We start from the raw sequence: 26,907 nt of genomic DNA on the forward strand, positions 1-26,907 counted from the left end.
ATCACACAAACTGATGGGTTATTAATTTTTCTACTGAAGACTTAGTTGAATCTGAGTTATCTGATGACTGTGTATTTGCCACTATATCCTGTGAGAATGATGGAGAATTAGTTCCAAGAGCATCTACTAATGTTCCAAATCATACTTCTAGGGCCAAGTACAACAAAATTCCAAAATGTTGTAACCAAAGAGGAGAAGATGTCCTCCTGATCAACTTTCCTATTGCCTGTGTATAATGAATAATGATTCATAGAATCAATAAGACTCAGTACTACGTGTAATATCATAGTCATTTGTTGTCATGATCATAGACACAAGGAAGGAGGGATGCTATATATTTTAAAACGAGTGCAAGCTGCTTTAAGAGCTGATCACATGATTTGATGATGATGTTATTGGGGTGTGTGTTCAGGCTGCTGTTTTATTTTCAGTTTTCTTTCTGATGCAGTGCACAGAGCAGCTCTTCAATAAAACCTGTGGTGTTCAATCTACAAATAAAACCATATTCTTCACTTTCTGTTACCCCACAACATAGTCAGGACATTACTGAAATGAAATTGACAACAAGTGGGATTTTGTTTCGTTGAAAATACTGAGAAATGATTCTAAAAAAATTGTGGGTCCTCGCAGGCTGGGAAAAAAAAACAAGATTAAAGATGAAAATGCCTGTGCAGAAAGACTCAAGTAAGAAAATGCTCTCCATGTGATTTAAAAAAAGGGTTTTTTCTGATCTGAGAAGGGTGAGGTTCCAACAAGTATCTGGCATGTTTGAAAAGAATGGATGCATTGCTGTACAGCTGGGGTCGTTTGTAAACAAAGAATATCAAGTCAATGGTCTTCAGGGTAAAAAGAGAAGTACTGGGAAAACAGTAAAAACATTATGAATTTGGCAAGTCATTAGAAGATACTCTTCGTGATCATGCAGTTTGTGGTCTCCGAAATGAGGCTATCCATATGGGATTGCAATGAACATGCTTTGACTTTAAAGACAGTAGTAGAAATCAGTGTCGATGGAACTGGTTACCAAAGAGGCCTCACAATTTGGTGCAAGAATCCACAAATTAGGAATTGCCCATAAGAAGACAAAACAGCAACAAGCATATCACAGATGTGCCAAGATGGGCCATTCAGCAAATGGAACAAAGGTAATCAATACAGAAATTGTAGCAAAATGGGTCACATTGCAAAGGTTTGTTGAGCTAGACCAGCTTCCCCCAAGAAGAAGATTTAGAAGAAGAACGTGGGTACTTTCAAGAAGGAGATGACGCTGCATTCTACAATGAATGTCCAGGAATATCAAGAAGAGCTCCAACTGAACATTTAGCCTTTCCGGATTGATCACATAGATTCTGGATGATTCCAAAGTTAATTGGATAACCTATGGAATTTGACACTGCTGCTGCTGTATCTTTAATTCCTGAGACTACAAACCAACAAAAGCTGAAGCACCTTGGCTTTAAAACCAGCTGATGTGACTTTAAGGACATACATAGAAGAGATTGTGCTATTCAAAGGTTACATCATGGTCAATGTAGAGTTGAGTGGACAACAGTGAAGTTGCTTCTCCATGTAGCCTGTGATAATTTTCCAACTCTATTTGAGAGATAATGATTGGAGAAAATAAAGCTTATCTGGAGAGCTGTCAACAAATTGGTTGATGTCAAAACACACCTACAGCACATTCTGGATATATACAAGAGTGTATTTGAAGAGACAATTGGCTCAATGATGCGGGTTCAAGTAAAACTCAAGATAAAGTTTAATCAAAAAGTCTCAAAGCAGGAGCGGTGTCATGTGCAATTCTTCCCAAGTCCAAAGAAAAATCAATACGGACTTATTAACACTGGTGTGTTATGTCAGTTATAATGAGTGATTTGGCCATCCCACATCGAACATGTCATGAAACCAGGTAGTTCAATTCATATGTGGTGATTTTAAAACAATCATAAATCCAGTGTTTTGTGTTGACTAATTTCCTCTTCCTTTAGTTGAAGATTTGTTTGCTAGATTATCAGGTGGACAGAAATTCAACAAGATGAATCTTTCAGAAGCATATTTACAGATGAATAGAGCCACTGAAACAAAACCATTGTTTACTATCATTGCTCATAAAGATCTTGATCATTATCTTGATCTGGAGTAAGGGGAAATATGAAGACATTCTGGAGTAAGGGGAAATACGAAGACATCAGGAAGTTAATTGGACAAATAAACTGGAAGGAGGCGTTCTTAGGGAAAAGTAAAGAAGGAAGGTGGCGGATATTCAAGGAATGTTTGTCTGGAGCTCTGCACGACAACGTTCCGATGAGACAAGGAGGTTTTGGTAGGTCGCGGGAACCGTGGTGCACAAAGGCTGTGGTGAACCTAGTCAGGAGGAAAAGGAAGGTGTACAAAAGGTTCAGGGAGCTAGGAGATGTTAAGGATCTTGAGGAGTATAAGGATTGTAGAAAGGAGCTTAAAAGGGAAATTAGGAGAGCCAGAAGGGGTCATGAGAAGGCCTTGGCGGGTAAGATTAAGGAGGATCCCAAGGCCTTCTATAAATATGTGAAAAGTAAAAGGATGAGAAGGGAAGGGATAGGACCTATAAAAGGTGAAGGGGGAAAGGTCTGTGTGGAACAAGAAATGGCAGAGGTGCTTAATGAGTACTTTGCCTCAGTATTCACGGTGGAAACTGACCTGGGAGATTTTGCTACAGATTTGCAGCAGATGGAAAAGATTGAGTATGTGGATATTAAGGAAGAGGATGTGTTAGAACTTTTGAATTCTATCAAGATAGATAAGTCGCCGGGACCAGATGGGATGTACCCCAGGTTACTGTGGGAGGTGAGGGAGGTGATTGCAGAGCCCCTGTCGATGATCTTTGCGTCGTCAATGGAGACGGGAGAGGTTCCGGAAGATTGGAGGATTGCGGATGTGGTTCCTATTTTCAAGAAAGGGAACAGAGATAGCCCGGGAAATTACTGACCGGTGAGTCTGACCTCAGTGGTTGGTAAGCTGATGGAGAGGCTTCTGAGGGACAAGATTTATGAGCATTTGGAGAGGTTTGGCATGATCAGAAATAGTCAGCATGGTTTTGTCAAGGGCAGGTCGGGCCTCACGAGCCTAGTTGAGTTCTTCGAAAATGTGACTGAACACATTGACGAAGGAAGTGCAGTGGACGTGGTGTACATGGACTTCAGCAAGGCATTTGATAAGGTCCCCCATGCAAGACTTCTTGAGAAGGTGAGAGGGCATGGGATCCAAGGGCCTTTGGCCTTGTGGATCCAGAACTGGCTTGCCTGCAGAAGGCAGAGAGTGGTTGTGGATGGGCCTTTTTCTGCATGGAGGTCAGTCACCAGTGGAGTGCCCCAGGGATCTGTTCTAGGACCCTTGCTGTTTGTCATTTTCATAAATGACCTAGATGAGGAAGTGGAAGGATGGGTTAGTAAGTTCGCCGATGACACGAAGGTCGGTGGTGTTGTGGATGGTCTGGAAGGAAGTCAGAAGTTGCAGCAGGACATAAATAGAATGCAGGACTGGGCAGAGAAGTGGCAGATGGACTTCAACGTGGATAAATGTGTAGTCATCCATTTTGGCAGGACCAATGGCATGAACAAGTACACTATCAAGGGCAGGACTCTTAGTAGTGTTGAAGAGCAGAAGGATCTTGGGGTCTGGGTCCACAGGACTCTTAAATCGGCCTCGCAGGTGGAGGAGGTGGTCAAGAAGGCGTATGGTGTACTGGCCTTCATTAATCGAGGGATTGAGTTTAGGAGTCGGGAGGTAATGCTGCAACTTTATAAGACCCTTGTCAGGCCTCACTTGGAGTACTGTGCGCAGTTCTGGTCACCTCACTATAGGAAGGACGTAGAAGCTATTGAAAGGGTACAGAGGAGATTTACAAGGATGTTGCTTGGATTGGGAGGCATGCCTTATGAAGATGGGTTGAGGGAGCTGGGACTCTTCTCCCTGGAGAGACGAAGGTTGAGAGGTGACCTGATAGAGGTTTATAAAATGTTGAGAGGAATAGATAGGGTGGATTCTCGGAGGCTATTTCCCCGGGTTGAAATGGTCGCTACGAGAGGACACTGTTTTAAGGTGCGGGGAGGCAAGTACAGAAGTGATGTTAGGGGTAAGTTTTTCACTCAGAGGGTGGTGAGTGAATGGAATCGGCTGCCATCAGTGGTGGTGGAGGCGAACTCGCTGGGGTCTTTTAAAAGACTTCTGGATGAGTATATGGGATTTAGTGGGATTGGGGGTTATAGATAGGTCTATGGATTGGTAGGTGTTGATGTGATCGGTGCAACTCGTGGGCCGAAGGGCCTGTTTGTGCTGTAGTGTTCTACGTTCTATGTTCTATTGCCATTTGGAATAACATCTGCACCAGTCCTATTCCAAAGATTGATGGATCAGATTCTAAGTGGTCTCTCTAATGTACAATATTACGTGGATGATATTCTAATTACAGGGTCCAACAAACAAGTGCATTTGAATAATTTAGAAGCAATAATGGAACATCTTGAAGTACACGGTCTGTGTATCATGAAAGGAAAGTGTGACTTACTGCAGACATCAATCAAGTATTCAGGTCACTTAATTAATAATAAAGGTCGACATAAGGCACCGAAGAAGATGGAAGCTATTTTTGAATAGTTTCTAATTGGGTGGCACAGTGGCAAAGTGGTTACCATTGCTGCCTCACAGTACCAGGGACCCAGGTTCAATTCCTGTCTGTGTGGAGTCTGCATGTTCTCCTCGTGTCCATGTGGGTTTCCTCCAGATGCTCTGGTTTGCGCCCACAGTTCAAAAGGTGTGCTGGTTAGGTGCTTTGGCCATGCTAAAATCTCCTTCAGTATACCCAAACAAGTGCCAGAGTGTGGCAACTAAAAGATTTTCATAGTAACTTCATTGCAGTATTATTTGTACTAATAAATAAACAACTTTAGAAGTACCACATCTGATGCACGTGATGCAATTAAGGTCCTTTCTAGTAATCATTAGTAAATGATTATGGCAAATTTGTTCCTAACCTAGCTACCTTATTGAAGCCGTTGCATAATTTGCCGGGTGTGAAACAGTCATGGGGCTGGACAACTGACTGTACGAAGTATACAAGGGTGTCAAAGATGATTTACAGAAGTCTGAAGTACTGGTTCATTTTAATCCAAAGGTACCATTACTACTTGCTTGTGACGCTTCATCTTATGGAGTAGGAGCAGTCATTTCACATATCATGCCTTAGGGAGGAGAATGACCATACTGTGACCAGTGTTGAATCTAACTATGTTCAGCTAGAAAAAGAAGCATTAAGTATAATTTTTGGCATATGAAAGTTTTAGTAGTCTCTATATGGTCATCATTTCACATTATTGATTGATCATTGACCATATTTTTAGGCCATATAAAGGCAAATTTTCATCAGCTACTAGTCAATTTCAAAGGCAGACACTGACCTTATCCGCACACTCTTACAATATAAAGTATCATCAATCAGAGTGCCTTGCTAATGTTGATGCATTATCATGTTTACCTTTACCTATGGCCACCAATTATTTTGATAATATTCTTTATTTTTTTGCCAGTAGATAATTTCCTGTGATGGATTCTCAAGTTCTCTGGCATCAGAGATATAGTCTCGTGACGGTGAAGGTGATGGATATGGTACTGAATGGAACAATACCTGGAACACATCATCAACATCCTGACTTGAAACCACATGTGTCGAGAAAGGTTGAGTTGACCATGATAGGGGTCTATTGTGTGGAATCAGAGTGATCATTCCTCCTAGTCTGTGTAGAAGAGTTCTTGAACAACTACATGAAGGACATCTTGATATAGTCCTGATGAAGGAATTAGCACGCAATTACTTTTGGTGGATGCCCAGATTGAAGGAAAAGTGGGACAGTGTCAGTCCTGTGCACAAATGAGGAGTGCACCACCTTTGTCTCCTTTACATCCCTGGGAGTGGCCTAAAAGCCATGGCAATGATTGCATGTAGATTTTGTTGGTTTTTGAGGATTACATGTTCTTAGTCATACCAGAAATTATCATGAGATGAATTAGACCTGAACAAACCATTGAAAAACTTGAAGAAACTTGCAAGATTTGGTTAAGCAGAACAGGTTGATAGTTCACAGTTTGCTTCTCAAGAGTTTGAGGATACTTCCAAAATAAATGGTATTCAGCATATAAAATGTTTACCTTATCATCCATCAACCAGTGGACTAGCTAAAAGTTTCATACAATCCTTGAAGTATTCTTTAATAGCTTCAAGAGAGCAATGTTCGTTATCATATCTTCTGAGTAACTTTTTGTCATCTTATAGAAATGCTACTGATGCAATTACCCAAAGTTCACCTGCATTACTTCACTTGGAGAGTGATGAGAACTACGTTTGATTTATTACCTTCAGAACCATCAGCAATAGTACAGCATGAACAACAATCTCAAGTTGCTAGATGAGAAGTGAGGGCAAAACAACACTCATTTCAACAAAGAGATCAAGTCTTGGCATGTAATTATGCTGCAAGTGAGAAATGGTTACCAGGTATAGTTTTCGCAAAAAAAAATCCAATTTCTTACATGGTTCTAACTGAAAATGAACTAGTTTGGCAACGCCATGCTGACCAATTGTTGTCACTTCAAACTGATTTCTCAGAATCACCAACGTTTCTAGTCCTGCGTAGTGTTAATACAGAAGACTGAATCTGAAGTGCCCAATGATTGTGTCATTGTTGCTATACCAAGTGAGAATGACGCAGAACTAGTTCCAAGAAAAGAAATGTCTGCTGACGTTCCAAATCGTACTTCTAAGGTCATGGACAGCTAAATTCCAGAATGTTGTCTACAATCAAAGAAGATCAGATGTCTCCTGATCGACTTTCTTATTGACCGTGTACAATGATTAATACATTGTACTGTGTCTTACTAATCCTATGTATAACATCATACTAATTTGTTGGCATGATCACAGAAGAGGGAGGGATGTTACATATTTAAGAAAGGGTGCAGGCTGCTTTAAGAGCTGATCACATGATTTGATGATGAAGTCATTAGGGTGTGTTCAGACTGTTGTTTTACTTTCAGTTTTATATTCTACAGTGCACAGAGCAGCTCCTCAATAAAACCTGTTGTGTGTTTGTTTGGATCTGTGTGTGCAAAGCATGTTCTTATCTTGCTATTAAAACCCACAGCCCCTTAAATAGTCAGGACATTGCAGATTCCCAGTGATTCACACTCCAAATCCTCCGTGACTAAAACCATAAGATATATGAAATTGGAACCAGAATAGGCAGTTTGGCCCCCTCAAGCCTACTCCCCCGTTCAATTGGATTAGGGCTGATCCAATATTCCTCACATCCACTTTCCTCTAACCCGTGATTCCCTTACTGATCAAAAATCTATCTCAGCCTTGTATACACACAAGCAGTCTGCTCCCACAGCTCCCTGTGGCAAGGAGTTCCAAAAACCCACAACCCTCAGAGAGAAGAAACTCCTCCTCATCTCAATCTGAAATTGGCACCCCTTTATTCTGAGACTACACCTTTTGGTCTTAGATGCTCCCATGAGGAGAAACATCCTGATGTGGGTATGCCGGCGTTGGACTGGCGTAAACACAGTAAAAAGTCTGACAACACCAGGTTTTAGTCCAACCTATTTATTTGATAATATACTCACAAGCTTTCGGGTTAGCCCCTTCGTCAGGTGAATGGAGAGTTCTGGCCTCAGACAGAGCATATAAAGCACAGACAGTTTAGAGATTACTGATTAAAATGCGAATCCTTACACCTAACCTGCTGTTCAAGACCTGAAGTGGCTGATAATGTGAGTGGAAGGAGCACTGATCACAGTTTAAAGAGATGTGTATTGTCTACATTGGGGAGACCATGCAGACGCTACGACAACGGATGAATGAACATCGCTCGACAGTCACCAGGCAAGACTGTTCCCTTCCTGTTGGCGAACACTTCAGTGGTCACGGGCATTCAGCCTCTGACCTTCGGGTAAGCATTCTCCAAGGCAGCCTTCACGACACACGACAGCGCAGAGTCGCTGAACAGAGACTGATAGCCAAGTTCCGCACACATGAGGACGGTCTCAACAGGGATCTTGGGTTCATGTCGCACTATCTGTAACCCCCGTGACTTGCCTGGGTTTGCAAAACCTCACTTACTGTACTGTCTGGAGACAATACACATCTCTTTAAACTGTGATCAGTGCTCCTTCCACTCACATTATCAGCCACTTCAGGTCTTGAACAGCAGGTTAGGTGTAAGGATTCGCATTTTAATCAGTAATCTCTAAACTGTCTGTGCTTTATATGCTCTGTCTGAGGCCAGAACTCTCCATTCACCTGACGAAGAGGCAGTCCCCTCGAAAGCTTGTGAGTATATTATCAAATAAATAGGTTGGACTAAAACCTGGTGTTGTCAGACTTTTTACTGAGAAACATCCTCTCAGCATTTACCCTGTAAAGTCCCTTAAGAATCCTAAATGTTTCAATGAGATCATCTCTCATTCTTTTAAATTCCAATAAGTAGAGACCCAACTTGTTTAACCTTTCATCATAAGATAATCCCTCCATACCAGGGATCATTCTAGTGAACATTCTCTGAACTGCATCCAATGAAATACCTTTCCTTAAATAGGGGAAACAAAACTGCTCACAGGTCTCCAGATGAGGTACTTTGCATCCTACTGTTATACTCCAACCCCCTTGAAATAAGGGCCAACATTCCATTAGCCTTCCTGATTATCTGCTACATCTGAGTGCTAGATTTTGTGCACAAGTGTCTTTGTATTGCAGCTTTCTGCAGTTTTTGTCCATTTAAATTTTTTTTTGTTCTCTCTTCCAAAATGAGCAACTTCACATTTTCTCACATTATATTCCATCTGACAACTTATTGCCCAATTACTTAACCTATCAATATCTCTTTGTAAACAGTTTGTATCCCTCTCACAACTTCCAGTTCCATCTATTTTTGTGCATTGGCTAATTTGGCTGCTGTACATTTGCTTCCCCGATTCCCAGAGATTCAACCGTGCACTCAAAGTGAATATATCACTAATCCCCTGGGATTTGCTCCCTGGATCCCCAGGGGTTCACTCCACAGAACCCCAGGAATTCACTTCATGAGTTCAGAGGTTCACTCCCTGAATTTTCAAGGATTCGCTCCCTGATTCCCAGGGATTCACTCCCCGGACACCCAGGGATTCACTCTCCAGAGCCCAGGCATTCACTTCCTGGATCCCTAGGGGTTCGCTCCCCAGTCTCCAGTGGTTAGCTCTCCGGATACCCAGGGATTCACTCCTCAGATCCCCAGAGATTCACTCCCGGGATCCCCAGAGATTCACTCCCCGGATCCCCAGAGATTCACTCCCCGATCCCCAGAGATTCACTCCCCGATCCCCAGATACCCAGGGATTCACTCCCCAGACCCCCAGAGATTCACTCCCCGGATCCCCAGAGATTCACTCCCCGATCCCCAGATACCCAGGGATTCACTCCCCAGATCCCCAGAGATTCACTCCCTAGATCCCCAGGGATTCACTCCCCAGATCCCCAGAGATTCACTCCCCAGATCCCCAGAGATTCACTCCCTAGATCCCCAGGGATTCACTCCCCAGATCCCCAGGGATTCACTCCCCAGATCCCCAGGGATTCACTCCCCAGATCCCCAAGGATTCACTCCCCAGATCCCCAGAGATTCACTCCCCAATCCCCGGATACGCAGGGATTCACTCCCCGGATACGCAGGGATTCACTCCCGCATCCCCGGATACGCAGGGATTCACTCCCCGGATACGCAGGGATTCACTCCCCGGATACGCAAGGATTCACTCCCCGGATACGCAGGGATTCACTCCCTGGATACATAAGAACATAAGAACATAAGAAATAGGAGCAGGAGTAGGCCATCTAGCCCTTCGAGCCTGCCCCGCCATTCAATAAGATCATGGCTGATCTGTCGTGGCTCAGTTCCACATTCCCGCCCTCTCCCCATAACCCTTAATCCCCTCTCTTATCAAAAACCCATCAACCCGCATCTTAAAAATATTTAGCGAGGCAGCCTCCACCACTTCAACGGGCAGAGAATTCCAGAGATTCACCACCCTTTGAGTGAAGAAGTTCCTCCTCAACTCCGTTCTAAACCGCCCCCCCCTTTATCTTGAGCCTGTGCCCCCTAGTCCTACTATCCTTTCTGAGCGGGAAGAGTCTCTCCACCTCTATCCTATCCATCCCATTCATCATCTTATACGTCTCAATGAGATCTCCCCTCATTCTTCTAAACTCCAACGAGTACAAGCCTAGTTTATTCAGCCTCTCCTCATAGCTCAACCCCCTCAACTCCGGCATCAGCCTAGTAAACCTCCTCTGCACTCCCTCCAAGGCCAAAATATCCTTGCGTAAGTACGGCGCCCAAAACTGCACACAGTACTCCAGCTGCGGCCTCACCAATGCCCTATACAGCCGCAGCAAGACCTCCCTACTTTTATATTCAATCCCCCTCGCTATGAAGGCCAGCATCCCATTCGCCTTCCTAACCACCTGCTGCACCTGCAGGCTGGGTTTTTGCGACTCATGCACAAGGACCCCGAGGTCCCTCTGCACCGTCGCCTGCTGCAGTTTTTCTCCACGTAAGTAATAATCCTTCCTACCATTATTCCTACCAAAGTGGACCACCTCGCACTTGCCAACATTAAATTCCATTTGCCAGTTCCTGGCCCATTCGCCCAGCCTATCTAGATCCTTCTGTAGACTCTCACCACCCTCCGCACAATTTGCCGTTCCACCAATCTTGGTGTCATCAGCAAATTTCGACACCATACGTTTGATAAGGTTCACCATGGTAGGCTTCTGCAGAAAATGCAGATGTATGGGATTGGGGGTAATCTAGGTACTTGGATCAGGAATTGGCTAGCAGATAGGAGACAGAGGGTGGTGGATGATGGTAAATATTCATCATGGAGTTCGGTTACGAGTGGTGTGCCTCAGGGATCTGTTTTGGGGCCGCTGCTGTTTGTAATTTTTATTAATGATCTGGATGAGGGTATAGTTGGGTGGATTAGTAAGTTTGCTGATGACACCAAAGTCGGAGGTGTGGTAGATTGTGAGGAAGGGTGTCATAGTTTGCAGGGTGACTTAGACAGGTTGCAGAGCTGGGCTGCGAGGTGGCGGATGGAGTTTAATACGGAGAAGTGTGAGGTAATTCATTTCGGTAGGAGTAACAGATGTGTTGAGTATAGGGCTAACGGGAGGACTTTGAATAGTGTGGAGGAGCAGAGGGATCTAGGTGTATGTGTACATAGGTCCCTGAAAGTTGGGAATCAAGTAGATAAGGTTGTTAAGAAGGCATACGGTGTCTTGGCGTTCATTGGTAGGGGGATTGAATTTAGGAGTCGCAGCGTCATGTTGCAACTGTACACAACTCTGGTGCGGCCGCACTTGGAGTACTGTGTGCAGTTCTGGTCTCCACGTTACAGGAAGGATGTGGAGGCTTTGGAGAAGGTGCAGAGGAGGTTTACCAGGATGTTGCCTGGTATGGAGGGGAGGTCCTATGAGGAGAGACTGAGGAATTTGGGGTTGTTTTCGCTGGAAAGAAGGAGGCTAAGAGGGGACCTTATTGAAACGTATAAGATGATTAGAGGTTTAGATAGGGTGGATAGTGATAGCCTTTTTCCTAGGATGGAGAAAGCTAGCACGAGGGGGCATGGCTTTAAATTAAGGGGGGGTAGTTATAGGACGGATGTCAGGGGTAGGTTCTTTACCCAGAGGGTGGTGAGGGATTGGAATGCCCTGCCTGCTGCGGTTGTAAATGCGCCTTGTTTGGGGGCGTTTAAGAGATCTGTGGATAGGTTTATGGACGAAAAGGGATTGATTTAGATTAGTGGGTCAGTGTTTTTTTTTAAAAAACTGGTCGGCGCAACATCGTGGGCCGAAGGGCCTGTTCTGCGCTGTAATGTTCTATGTTCTATGTTCTATACACTCGGTTCCCTCCTCCAGATCATCTATATAAATGGTAAATAGCTGAGGCCCCAGCACCGACCCCTGGGGCACTCCACTAGTCACCATCCTCCAATCCGAATAGCACCCGTTGACCCCCACTCTCTGCCTCCTATTTGACAACCAATCCTCTATCCACGCTAACACCCTACCCCCAACTCCATGTCCCCTGACCTTCTGCAATAACCTCTTGTGAGGTACCTTGTCAAACGCCTTCTGAAAATCCAGGAAGACCACATCCACCAGCTCTCCTCTATCCACTGCCCTAGACACATCCTCATAGAACTCCAGTAAATTTGTCAGACACGACTTCCCTTTAACGAAACCGTGCTGCGTCTGCTCTATCAAGCAATTCCCCTCAAGATGCCTCGCTATTTCCTCCTTGATGACGGATTCTAACATTTTACCTACAACAGACGTTAAACTAACCGGCCTATAATTCCCTGCCTTTTGCCTGGCACCCTTCTTAAACAACGGCGTAACATTAGCCGTTTTCCAATCTTCCGGCACTTCCCCGGAGTCCAGCGACGTCTGGAAAATAACCACCAAGGCATCCACTATCACCTCCGCCATTTCTTTCAGAACCCTCGGATGCATTCCATCCGGTCCTGGGGACTTGTCCACAATCAGTCCCTCCAGTCTGTCGAGCACCGCCTCTCTAGTAACAGTAATGTCATTAAGACCCTCCAGTCCTACCACCTTTCCATCTCTAACACCCGGCAAATTATTCACGTCCTCCTCCGTGAAGACCGAAACAAAAAAGTTATTCAAGACCTCAGCCATTTGCCCATCCCCTACCACTAAGTCCCCCTTCTCATCCTCTAAGGGACCAACGTTCACCCTAGCCAGCCTCTTCCTTTTTATATATTTATAAAAACTCTTGCTATCCTTTTTTATATTAAGCGCTAGCCCAGCTTCATAGTTTCTCCTACCCTTCTTTATCAACTTCTTTGTCAATCTTTGTTGACATTTAAACCTCTCCCAATCCTCTTCTCGCCCACTACTCTGAGCTACTCTAAACGCTTCCGCTTTTAATTTGACACTTTCCTTCACCTCCTTCGTTATCCACGGCTTATTACCTCTCCTCCTACTGTCCTTTTTAACCATCGGAATAAATTTCTGCTGAGCACCAAGAAAGATCTCCTTAAAGATCCTCCACTGCTCCTCAGCAGACCTACCTTCCAACGCGCTCTCCCAGTCCACATTCGCCAATTCTTCTCTCATCCTACCGTACTCCCCTCTATTCAAACAAAGGACGCACGTCCGGGAACCCACTTTCTCCTCCTCCATCTGCACCAGAAACTCCACCATACAATGATCACTCTCCCCAAGAGGATCCTTCACCGCAAGGTCCCTAATTCTACCCGCCTCATTACATAACACCAGATCCAAGATAGCTTGCTCCCTTGTCGGCTCCAACACACACTGTTCAAGGAAACTATCCCGGCAGCATTCCAAGAACTCCTCCTCGAGCCCACCGCATCCAACATGGGTCGACCAATCAATATGCAGATTGAAATCCCCCATAACTACAGCCGTCCCATTCCTGCACGCCACACTTATTTGCGCGTTAACAGCCCGCCCCACCTCCAGATCATTATTGTGGGGCCTATAGACGACACCCACCAGCGTCTTCCTCCCTTTGTTGTTCCTAATCTCTACCCACAACGATTCCAGTTTCTGCTCCTTGGCTCCAATATCATCCCTTGCTACCACCCTGATGCTATCCTTAATCAGCAGAGCTACGCCCCCCCCCTTTTTCCTCCCACCTATTCTTCCTAAATACGCAGGGATTCACTCTCTGGATGCCCAGAGATTCACTTCCCGGATCTCAGGGCTTCACTACTGGATCCCTATGGATTCATTTCCCCAATCCCCAGTGAATCTATCAACCAATCCTCAGGGATTTGCTACCCTGATTCCCAATAATTCACACCCCACTTCCCAGTGATTCACTGCTCCGATCCCAGTAATTCAGCTCCTAATTCCCAGTAATTCAATCTCCCAATCCTTAGTAATTCACTCCCCCGATTCCCAGTGATTCACTCCTTTGATGGTAAATTAGCTCAGAATATAAAAACCGATAGCAAATGTTTCTACAAATATTTAAACAAAAAAAAAAGTGGCTAAAGTAAACATTGGTCCTTTAGAGGATGAGAATGGGAATGTAATAACTGGAAATGAGAAAATGGCTGAGGCATTGGGCTGTATTTAGTGTCAGTCTTCACAGTGAAAGACACAAAAAACTTGCCAAAAACTGATGACAGGAAGGCTTTGGCAGCTGAGGACCTAGAAACTATCATTATCACGAAAGACGTAGTGTTGGGCAAGTTAATGGGGCGAAAGGTAAACTCCTGGCCCAATGCATCCCAGGGTACTGAAAGAAATGGCGGGGGAAATAGCAAATGCATTAGTGGTAATTTACCAAAATTCACTGGACTCTGGGATGGTTCCCACAGATTGGAAAACAGCAAATGTGACGTCACTGCTTAAAAAAGGAGGTAGACAAAAGGCGGGTAACTATAGGTCAGTTAGCTTAACTTCTATAGTAGGGAAAATGCCTGAATCTATCATCAAGGAAGAAAGAGCAAGACATCGAAATATAAGTTGTCCCACTGGGAAGACGCAGCATGGGTTCATGAAGGGCAGGTCATGTTTGACTAATTTGGTGGAATTTTTTGAGAATATTACATGCGCAGTGGACAATGGGGAACCTGTGGATGTGGTGTATCTGGATTTCAATGAGGCATTTGACAAGGTGCCACACCAAAGACTACTACATAAGCATGGTGTTATGGGTAATGTGTTAGTATTCATTGAGGATTGGTTAACCAACAGAAGGCAAAGAGTAGGGGTAAATCGGTTTTTTTCTCGTTGGCGATCAATGACTAGTGGTGTGCCTCAGGAATCAGTGTTGGGATCGCAATTGTTTACGATTTACATAAATGATTTGGAGTTGGGGACCAAGTGTAGTGTGTCAAAATTTGTAGATGACTCTAAGGTGAGTGGCAGAGCAAAGTGTGAAAGGACGCTGAAAGTCTGCAAAGGGAGATAGATACTTTAAGTGAGTGGGCAAGGATCTGGCAGATGGAGCACAATGCTGGTGAATGTTAGGTCATCCATTTTGGTAGGAATAACAGTAAAATGGATTATTATTTAAATGGTAAAAAATTGCAGCACGTTGCTGTGCAGAGGGACCTGGGTATCCTTGTGCAAGAATTGCAAAGAGTTGGTTTGCAGGTGCAGCAGATAATTAAGAAGGCAAATGGAATTTTGTCCTTCATTGCTAGAGGGATGGAGTTTAAAAACAGTGAGGTTATGTTGCAGTTAGGTGCTGGTGAGGCCACACCTGGAGTATGTACAGTTTTGATCCCCTTAGGAGGGATATACTGGCCCTGGAGGGGGTGCAGAGGAGATTCATCAGGTTGATTCCCGAGTTGAGATGGTTAGCTTATGAGGACAGACTGAGTAGACTGGGGCTATACTCATTGGTATGCAGAAGAATGAGGGGAGATCTCACAGAAACATATAAGATTATGAAGGGAATAGATAAGATAGAAGCAGGGGAGTTGTTTCCACTGGCGGGTGAAACTAGAACTAGGGGGCATGGTCTCAAAATAAGGGGGAGCAAATTTAGGACTGAGTTGAGGAGAAACTTCTTCACACAAAGGAATCTGTGGAATTGCCTGCCCAGTGAAGCAGTTGAGGCTACCTCATTGAATGTTTTTAAGGTAAGGATAGATAAATTTTTGAGCAATAAAGGAATTAAGCGTTATGATGAGTGGGTGGTTAAGTGGAGCTGAGTCCACGAAAAGATCAGCCATGATCTTATTGAACGGTGGAGCAGGCTCGAGGGGCCAGATAGCCTACCCCTGCTCCTAGTTCTTATGTTCTTATGATCCCCAGTAATCCATTCCTCCGATCCGCAATAATTCACTCCCCCCGATCCCCAGTAATCCATGTCCCAATCCACAGTAATTCACTACCCCAATCCCCAGTAATTCATGTCCCGATCCGCAATAATTCACTCCCCCCGATCCCCAGTAATTCATGTCCCGATCCACAGTAATTCACTACCCCAATCCCCAGTAATTCATGTCCCGATCCACAGTAATTCACTACCCTGATCCCCAGTAATTCATGTCCCGATCCACAGTAATTCACTACCCCAATCCCCAGTAATTCATGTCCCGATCCACAGTAATTCACTACCCTGATCCCCAGTAATTCACGTCCCGATCCACAATAGTTCACTTGCCGATCCACAGTAATTCATCCTCTGGGCCCATGTGATTCACTCCTCATATTCCCAGTGAATCATTCCCCATATCCCCCCCAATGATTCACTCCTTAGATTTCCAGTTATTAACTCACATGATCCCCTGTGATTCCCACGATCAGTAGTGATCTACTTCCCCATGCACAGTGACTCATTTCAGAGTCCCCAGTGATTTATTTCCTGATCCCACTGATTTAATCCAAGCATCCCTGGTGATCGGCTCCCCTGACCCCAATGATTCACTCCTCATGATCCCCAATCAGCTCCTTCCCAGATCCATAGTAAATCACTCCCAATTGTAAATCACACAATTTCAAACGAGTCACCCCCAGATATCCACTGATTCATCCTCTGGTCTGCAATGGTTCATTCCCCAGGTCACCAGTGTATCGCTTCCCACATCCAGAGTGATTCACTCCTCCACCCCATCATTCTCTCACCTGATTACCATACCGGAATTCCAGTAATTCACTTGGATGATCCCTAGCGTTTCCCAATTGCTCATTCTCCAGATCCCTGATGTTGCATTTCCCAAATTCTCAGTGATCCACTCCCCTGGGGATTCAATCGCCTGACTTTCACAGTCACTCCTCCACTCCACAGTGATTTAGCCCAGATCCTGTGATTCACTTGCCAGATCCGCAATGATTCACACATTCCGATCCCCATTGAATCCATCCCCTGATCCCCAGTGATCCATTCCACGATTCCCAGTGATCCACTCCACGATTCCCAGTGATTCACTTCCTGGATTACCAGTGATTCACACCCTCAATTCCCAGGGTGCAAATTGTCTGATCCTCAGTAATTTACACCAATCCCCAGTGATTTACTTCCATAATACCCAGTGAATCACTCCCCAGATCCCCAGTGATTCAAACCACAAGTTCACTATGACTCACTTCCACAATCCCCCCAGTCCTTTATTCCTCAGACCCCAAGTAATTCACTCCAGTTTCCCCAGTGATTCACTCCAACGATCCATTCCCCTGATCCCCATCAACCCATTTTCTAGTAGTTCACTCCTCTGATCACCAGCGATCCATTCTCCCGATCCCCACCAATCCATTCTCCCGATCCCCACAGATCCATTCTCCCGATCCCCACAGATCCATTCTCCCGATCCCCACAGATCCATTCTCCCGATCCCCACAGATCCATTCTCCCGATCCCCAGCGATCCATTCTCCCGATCCCCAGCGATCCATTCTCCCGATCCCCAGCGATCCATTCTCCCGATCCCCACAGATCCATTCTCCCGATCCCCAGCGATCCATTCTCCCGATCCCCACAGATCCATTCTCCCGATCCCCACAGATCCATTCTCCCGATCCCCACAGATCCATTCTCCCGATCCCCACAGATCCATTCTCCCGATCCCCACAGATCCATTCTCCCGATCCCCAATAATTCACTCCCCCAACCCCCCCCCCCCCCCACCCCGAATGCAAGTATGTCAGCGAGCAGGGCAGCACATGGGTTGGCGAGAGGGGCAGCAATGGGTGCAGCAAACAGAGAAGCAGGAGGATGGGTGGCAGAGGGTTGGGTAGATGTTGGATAGAGGATGGGGAACAAGGCAGGGCATAGGGCAGGGCAGCATGTGGACAGGGCAGTGCCCAAGGCACTGAGTGGGGCAGAGAGTGGGGGAGTGAGCAAGGAAGTCTCCAGGGAACAGGAAAGCAGGATGATTGCATATCAGGGAGTCTGGGTCCTGATCTGTGGTATTACTGTGCGAATTGATTTTGATTGAACAGCAGTAGCTGCGACTAAATGGGGAAAGGATAGGGCGTAACTATAAGAACCAGTATCCAACCTTGTTGCTATATGCAGGGCAAAAGCAGCCTACGTTGATCTTGTACCATCTAGATATTCAGGAGCTAACAAGCAGATCCGCCTGCTCTGGCACACTCAGTTTATCTTTAATATGAATTTCAAGAACCTCAGTGCTCAACCATTCAGTGCTAGAACTAATAGGATGGGTTGTGGTTATCATTGGTCACCAGTTTGCACCAGTCTGTACTTAGAACATATAGAACATAGAACACTACAGCACAAACAGGCCCTTCGGCCCACGAGTTGCACCGATCACATCAACACCTACCAATCTATAGACCTATCTATAACCCCCAATCCCATAAAACCCCATATACTCATCCAGAAGTCTTTTAAAAGACCCCAGCGAGTTCGCCTCCACCACCACTGACGGCAGCCGATTCCATTCACTCACCACCCTCTGAGTGAAAAACTTACCCCTAACATCACTTCTGTACTTTCCTCCCCGCAACTTAAATCTGTGTCCTCTCGTAGTGACCATTTCAACCCGGAGAAATAGCCTCTGAGAATCCACCCTATCTATTCCTCTCAACATTTTATAAACTTCTATCAGGTTGCCTCTCAACCTTCGTCTCTCCAGGGAAAAGAGACCCAGCTCCCTCAACCTAACTTCATAAGGCATGCCTCCCAATCCAGGTAACATCCTTGTAAATCTCCTCTGTACCCTTTCAATAGCTTCTACGTCTTTCCTATAGTGAGGCGACCAGAACTGCACACAGTACTCCAAATGAGGCCTGACAAGGGTCTTATAAAGTTGCAGCATTATCTTCCGACTCCTAAACTCAATCCCTCGATTAATGAAGGCCAGTACACCATACGCCTTCTTGACCACCTCTTCCACCTGCGAGGCCGATTTAAGAGTCCTGTGGGCCCGGACCCCAAGATCCTTCTGCTCTTCAACACTACTAAGACTCCTGCCCTTGATAGTGTACTCGTTCATCCTGTTGGTTCTGCCAAAATGGACGACTACGCATTTATCCGCGTTGAAGTCCATCTGCCACTTCTCCGCCCAGTCCTGCGTCCTATTTATGTCCTGCTGCAACCTTTGACATCCTTCCAGACCATCCACAACACCACCGACCTTTGTGTCATCAGCGAACTTACTTACCCATCCCTCCACTTCCTCATCCAGGTCATTTATGAAAATGACAAACAGCAAGGGTCCTAGAACAGATCCCTGGGGCACTCCACTGGTGACTGACCTCCATTCAGTAAAAGACCCATCCACAACCACTCTCTGCCTTCTGCAGGCAAGCCAGTTCTGGATCCACAAGGCCAAAGGCCCTTGGATCCCATGCCCTCTCACCTTCTCAAGAAGTCTTGCATGGGCGACCTTATCAAACGCCTTGCTGAAGTCCATGTACACTACGTCCACTGCACTTCCTTCGTCAATGTGTTCAGTCACATTATCGAAGAACTCAACTAGGCTCGTAAGGCACGACCTGCCCTTGACAAATCCATGCTAACTATTCCTGATCATGTCAAACCTCTCCAAATGCTCGTAAATCTTGTCCCTCAGAAGCATCTCCATCAGCTTACCAACCACTGAGGTCAGACTCACCGGTCGGTAATTTCCCGGGCTATCTCTGTTCCCTTTCTTGAAAATAGGGACTACATCCGCAATCCTCCAATCTTCCGGAACCTCTCCCGTCTCCATTGACGACGCAAAGATCATCGCCAGGGGCTCTGCAATCACTTCCCTCGCCTCCCACAGTATCCTGGGGTACATCCCATCTGGTCCTGGCGACTTATCTATCTTGATAGAATTCAAAAGCTCTAACACATCCTCCACCTTAATATCCACAAACTCAATCTTTTCCATCTGCTGCAAATCCGTAGCAAAATCTCCCAGATCAGTTTCCACCGTGAATACTGAGGCAAAGTACTCATTAAGCACCTCTGCCATTTCTGGTTCCACACAGACCTTTCCCCCTTCACCTTTTATAGGTCCTATCCCTTCTCTTCTCATCCTTTTACCTTTCACATATTTATAGAAGGCCTTGGGATTCTCCTTAATCTTACCCGCCAAGGTCTTCTCATGACCCCTTCTGGCTCTCCTAATTTCCCTTTTAAGCTCCTTTCTACAGTCCTTATACTCCTCAAGATCCTTAACCTCTCCTAGTTCCCTGAACCTTTTGTACACCTTCCCTTTCCTCCTGACTAGGTTCAACACAGCCTTCGTGCACCACGGTTCCCGCGACCTACCAAAACCCCCTTGTCTCATCGGAACGTTGTCATGCATAGCTCCAGACAAACATTCCTTGAATATCCGTCACCTTCCTTCGGTACTTCTCCCTAAGAGCGCCTCCTTCCAGTTTATTTGTCCAAGTAACTTCCTGACTTCTTCATATCTCCCCTTACTTATAGCCCATCCAGGCTGGCATGACTACAGGCAGAAGGTTAAAGGGGAAAGAAGCTTGCTGGTTAGAGAGAAGTTGGAATGGACAAACTTGGAGAAAACAGGAAATGGTAATGGGGGCTGAGACGCTCTCTTTCTCCCTCTTTCACACAAACATTTACTTTTGCAACATTTCACAGTAAAAGCTCATCACATATTTCACGCTCACACACCAGGCAGAATGACCAATATTACCGAAAAGAAACAGACCTACCTTCCGCCGCCCATTCCTGTCCTTGTACACAAGCACGTAGTTCTCAGTCTCAGCCTGGGAGGGAAGCCAGGAGATCAGCGCGCTCCTTCGACCAACCTCACTGATGGACAAGTTTCGCGGAGGATCCAGAGCTGTAACAGAGGCATGAAGAAGTGAGGAAGAGGCAGAGCAGAATTAAGAACTCACAATGATACTGGGATCTAGAGAGAACTCAAAGTGATAGTGAAATCTAGAGTGAGAGCTAACAGTGAGACTGGAATTTAGGGAAAGAGCTCACAGTGTTATTGGAATCTAGAAAGAGAGCTCTCAGTAATATTGCACTTTAGACAGAGAGCTTACAGTGATATTGGAATCAAGAGAGAGAGCTCACAGTGATACTGGAATCTAGAGAAAGGTCACAGTGATATTTAAATCTAGAGACAAAATTGACAGTAATACTGAAATCTAGAGGGAGAGCTCGCAGTGGTACTGAAATCTAGAGGGAGACCTCGCAGTGATATTGAAATCTAGAGGGAGATCTCGCAGTGGTACTGAAATCTAGAGGGAGACCTCGCAGTGATATTGAAATCTAGAGGGAGAGCCCACACTGATACTGAAATCTAGAGGGAGAGCTCACAGTGATATTGAAATCTAGAGGGAGAGCTCGCAGTGATATTGAAATCTAGAGGGAGAGCCCACACTGATACTGAAATCTAGAGGGAGAGCTCACAGTGATATTGAAATCTAGAGGGAGAGCTCGCAGTGATATTGAAATCTAGAGGGAGAGCCCACACTGATACTGAAATCTAGAGGGAGAGCCCACACTGATACTGAAATCTAGAGGGAGAGCTCACAGTGATATTGAAATCTAGAGGGAGAGCCCACACTGATACTGAAATCTAGAGGGAGAGAGACAGAGAGAGCTCATTGGAAAATAGAGAGAGCTCACAGTTCTATTTGAATCTAGGGAGATAGACCTCACAGTGATAGTGGAATCTAGTCAGAGCTCACAGTGATATCGGAATCAAAACAGAGAGAAATCTCACAGTGATACTGGAATCTAGAGACAGCTCACAGTTATGGTGGAATCTAGAGAGAGAGCACACAGCAATATTGGAAACCAGAGAGACCTCACAGTGATGCTGGAAACCAGTGAAAGCTCAGACTGATATGGGAATCTAGAGAGAGAGAGCTCACAGTGATATCAGAATATAGAGAAAGCTTGCAGTGTTATTGGAATCCAGAGGGACCGATCACTGTGATATGGGAATCGAGAGAGAGAGAGAGCTCACAGTGATATTGGAAACCAGAGAGAGAGAGTTCACAGTGAGACTGGAATCTAGAGAGAGAACTCACAGTGATATTGAAATCTAGAGAGAGGGCTCACAGTGACACTGGAATCTAGAGAGAGAGCTCACAGTGATATTGGAAACTAGAGAGAGAGCTCACAGTGACACTGGAATCTAGAGAGAGAGCTCACAGTGACACTGGAATCTGGAAAGAGAGCTCACAGTGAGACTGGAATCTAGAGAGAGAGCTCACAGTGACACTGGAATCTGGAAAGAGAGCTCACAGTGAGACTGGAATCTAGAGAGAGAGCTCACAGTGACACTGGAAACTAGAGAGAGAGCTCACAGTGATATTGGAAACTAGAGAGAGAGCTCACAGTGAGACTGGAATCTAGAGAGAGAGCTCACAGTGACACTGGAATCTAGAGAGAGAGCTCACAGTGATATTGGAAACTAGAGAGAGAGCTCACAGTGAGACTGGAATCTAGAGAGAGAGCTCACAGTGACACTGGAATCTAGAGAGAGAGCTCACAGTGATATTGGAAACTAGAGAGAGAGCTCACAGTGAGACTGGAAACTAGAGAGAGAGCTCACAGTGATACTGGAATCTAGGGAGAGGTCACAGAGATATTGGAATAGAGAGAGAGCTCACAGAGATTTTGGAATCTAGGGAGAGCTCACAGAGATATCTGCAATGCACGATGGACATTTTTAATAGGGTCCTTCTGCTCTCCCAATTGTTTTAGAGATGTATTTAATTTTTCTCTTTCTATCAAATGAATGATTTCATATCATCTGTGTTTAATTATATCTGTTTAACCTCCCTCTTTTCCACAAACCTTTTCTCCATCATTTTTTTAGTGTTCTGCTCTGTTCTCACAGTTCACAATTCTTCCACTGCAAATCTTCCTATTTGAAAAAAAATCAATTGAACATTCCTCTTTCTCCTGTCACCCCAAGTCTCTACCCTCTTGCTCTTGTCCTTTTTGTTTCCTAAACTATAACTTCTTTAACAAGCTTGTTCTGTGGCACTAAATTAACTGTCCATATACACCACATCAACAATGTTACCATCATTGACCCTGTTATTTCTTTAAAAATCTCCAGCTAGTTATGATTTTCCCTTGTTAAATCTATGCTGGCTTTTCTTCATTAATAAATTGGTCCATGTGATTATTAATGTTGTACTGAATCCTTGTTTCTAGAACTTTCCCCACTACTGATGTTAAACAGATTGGTCTGTATTTGCTGAGCTTTTCCTGACACCATTGGAAACATTCTATCATAGAAAGTGTTCCTGAATAAATTTGAGGAATTCTTTTATTTCTATACATTTCGCTCACTAGATGGTGACATCTAGATGATACCAAGCAACATAATTGCACCTTTTTTTGTTCCTTAGCTCTCACCTGATAGATTCTGTCCCTGACCTCTCTGTGCCATCCTCTTTCTCCATTTTGTCCCTCTTAATCCGAGCCCACCAAATAACTTACTATTTCCTGCTCTGGTGCTAGCAGCTTCCCCCCACCATCCCCAATTCCCTGTGAACCATGGTATCCCATTCTGATCTTACCTCCTGTCTCCCACACCACTGTTGTAAGTTTAAACTCTCCCCAGTTGCACCAGCAAGCCACTTTGCAAGGAAATTTACACTGGCTATATTTTGGTGAAACCCCTCCAGCCTGTCCCATCAGTTCCCAGCTGATCTCAATGTCCCAGCAATCTAAAGCTATCTCTCCTGCACCATCTTTCCTGCCTTGCATTTATCTGCTTCTTTCTACTAATCCTGTACTTGCTTGTATTAGAGATTACTCAATTTGAAATCCCACTTGTTAATTTTCTCCCTAGCGCCTGAAACTCTGATTGCAGAATTCCCCCTTTCTATCTGTGTCATTGGTACCAATGTGGGCCATCACCTAGGCATGCATCCCCATCCCACACCCTTCCCCTCAGAGCTTTGCAGCCAATCTCTAATATCCTTGACCCTGGATGTTTGTGAGTGCAGAAATGCTTGTCTGTTCCCCTCACTGCAAAATGTCCTATCATTATCTGTATTCTTTATGCCTGTAGCATCAGCTGAGGGTGCCAAGGATTTGGTTCAATAAGCACTTCTCAGATGAACCATCACTATTCAAGAACCAAGTACATGGGATTTAATAGGACTGAGGGTTATAGGTAGGCCTAATAGGTAAAGATATGATCAGCGCAACTTGTGGGCCAAAGGGCCCGTTTGTGCTGTAGTTTTTCTATGTTTCTAACCAAATGCTAGTTGGGGGTTCCTGCACTACTGCTTGTTTCTTATTAGTTGCCTGATGGTCACCAATTCCTGCTGCCCACCACATTCCCTACCCCCCCCCCGCCCCCCCCCCCCCACCCCCCGCCACGCCTGCCACAGAGTGACCATAGAACATAGAACATTACAGCGCAGTACAGGGCCTTCGGCCCCCGATGTTGTGCCGACCAGTGGAACCAATCTAATGACCCTCTAACCTAAACTATTCCAATATTATCCATATGCCTATCCACTGACCATTTGAATGCCCTTAACGTTGGCGAGTCCACAACTGCTGCAGGCAGGGCATTCCATGACCTTACTACCCTCTGAGTAAAGAACCTACCTCTGACATCCGTCCTATAATTACCACCCCTTAATTTAAAGCTATGTCCCCTCATGTTAGCCATCACCATCCGAGGAAAAAGGCTCTCACTGTCCACCCTATCTAACCCTCTGATCATCTTGTATGCCTCAATTAGGTCACCTCTTAAACTTCTTCTTTCTGACAAAAATAACCTCAAGTCCCTCAGCCATTCCTCATAAGACCTTCCCACCATACCAGGCAACATCCTGGTAAACCTCCTCTGCACCCTTTCCAATGCCTCCACATCTTTCTTATAATGCGGTGACCAGAACTGTACGCAATACTCCAAGTGCGGCCGCACCAGAGTTTTGTACAGTTGCAACATGACCTCACAGCTCCAAAATTCAATCCCTCTACCAATAAAAGCTAACACACCGTACGCCTTCTTAACAACCTTATCAACCTGGGTGCCAACTTCCAGGGATCTATGCACATGTACACCGAGATCTCTCTGCTCGTCAACACTACCAAGAGTCCTTCCATTAGCCCTACGTTCTGTACTCCTGTTACTCTTATCAAAGTGAATCACCTCACACTTTTCTGCATTAAACTCCATTTGCCACCTCTCAGCCCATCTCTGCAGCTTATCTATGTCCCTCTGCAAACTGTAACATCCATCCTCACTGTCTACAACAAACTTCTATAGGCATGCTATCTATGATATGTTCCCCCATCATGCTGTGTCACTGACTGCATCTGTTGCTAGACTGTGGATTATTGAAGGGGCTACATACGAGTGAGGAAGTTTACGAAGACAGACGCGCTGGTTATGGAGCCTCTGACAGCGTAGACGGTGACAGAGTAATTGGTGAGAGGCTGGAGGTTGCTCAGCCAATAGCGTGTGGTCATCCCATCGGCAAGGAAGGTGTCAGCAACAACTGGAATCAAAAGAAGAGTATAAATCAGCAGAGGGCACACAGAGGGCACACAGGGAGAGTGCAGAGTAGAGAGGGAACACAAACAGCACAGTAAAGGGTAGGTATGATGAGAATGCACAGAGAGGACACAGAGTATACAAACAGCAGAATAAAAGGCAGGTACACAGAGAATATTTTCAGACACGGAGAGTGCAGTGTAAGTACAGGATAATTTCAGTCGGTACAGTAGGTGTACAGACAGACTTCACAAGTGTGTACAGTGAAAATAAAATGGTAATACAATTAAAGTATAGGATAGGAATAATGAGAGTACACAGTATATACACTAAGAAAACAGAGTGCAGGGAGAATCCAGGGCCAGTATAGAGTACAGAAGCTAGAGGATAAAAAGCAAATTGCTGCAGATGCTGGAATCTGAAACCAAAAGAGAAAATGCTGGAAAATCTCAGCAGGTCTGGCAGCATCTGTAAGGAGAGAAAAGAGCTGACCTTTCAAGTCCAGAAGACCTTTTGTCAAAGCTAAAAGAAGTAGAAAGTGGGAGATATTTATATGGTACGATGAGAGAATGAAAGATGATTCATAACCAACCAAAAAAGGAAAAGGCTGCTAATGGCAGTCCATAGAGTGAATAAAAGGTGTGAAAGACCAAATAGCAGAGAAGCTGAAATCAGAAGGTAAGGTGTGACAGGTAAGTATGTGGCAGGAGCGGGGAGATGGGTGGGAGAGAGATAAAATGGAGAAAAAGGGGGAAAGGGGAAGCAAAGGGGGAGAAAAGATCAGAAAAGAGGAGATGAAATAGGAGAAAAGAGTGGGTGGAAAAAAAAGAAAGACAATAAAGAAATAAGAGGTAGAGAACAGTTGAAAATTAAATAAAATGAAAACATAAGGGTTGAGGTAGGATAGAGCTAATCATCTGAAGTTATTGAATTTGAAGTTGAGACTGGAAGGCTGTAATGTGCCTAGCTGGAAGATGAGGTGCTGTTCCTCCGGTTTGCATTGAGCTTCACTAGAATGTTGCTGCAGGCCAAGGACAGACATGTAGGCATGGGAACAGGATCATGTATTAAAATGGCGAGCAACAGGAAAGTCAGGGTCCTGACTGCGCACAGACCGAAGATGCTCAGCAAAGCAATCACTAAGTCTACATTTGGTCTCTCCGATATAGAGGAGACCATATTGAGATGTTTGGCCATCCACACTCTTTATTCTCCCTATAGACTGCCATTAGTAGTCTTTCCCCTTGTTTTTGTGGCTGTGGTTCATCTTTCATTCTCTTACCGTACATCTCCCACTTGCTATGCCTTTTAGCTTTGACAAAGAGTCATCTCGAAATGTCAGCTCTTTTCTCTCGCCAGACCTGTTGAAATTTCCCAGCCTTTTCTCTTTTAGTTACAGAGGCTAGGGGGATGTTAGAAG

The 26,907-nt window shown here is 45.1% G+C and overlaps 1 protein-coding gene across 5 annotated transcripts in view; it reads right to left on the minus strand.

Moving 5' to 3' along the window:
* The window catches only part of tnr (tenascin R (restrictin, janusin)), a 281,530-nt gene that overhangs the window by 38,539 nt on the left and 216,084 nt on the right, over window positions 1-26,907 (minus strand). For all 5 annotated transcript variants that reach the window (XM_080196056.1, XM_080196057.1, XM_080196053.1 and 2 more), the window contains 2 exons: window positions 25,348-25,491; window positions 20,707-20,837 (listed from right to left, as the gene is read on the minus strand). In XM_080196056.1, the coding sequence (XP_080052182.1) occupies window positions 20,707-20,837; window positions 25,348-25,491 (275 nt within the window). The remainder of the gene's footprint in view (window positions 1-20,706; window positions 20,838-25,347; window positions 25,492-26,907) is intronic.

Source organism: Carcharhinus amblyrhynchos, chromosome 9 (assembly GCF_965287045.1).
Source record: "Carcharhinus amblyrhynchos chromosome 9, sCarAmb.v2.hapA, whole genome shotgun sequence".
In the NCBI taxonomy this organism is placed as follows: domain Eukaryota; kingdom Metazoa; phylum Chordata; class Chondrichthyes; order Carcharhiniformes; family Carcharhinidae; genus Carcharhinus; species Carcharhinus amblyrhynchos.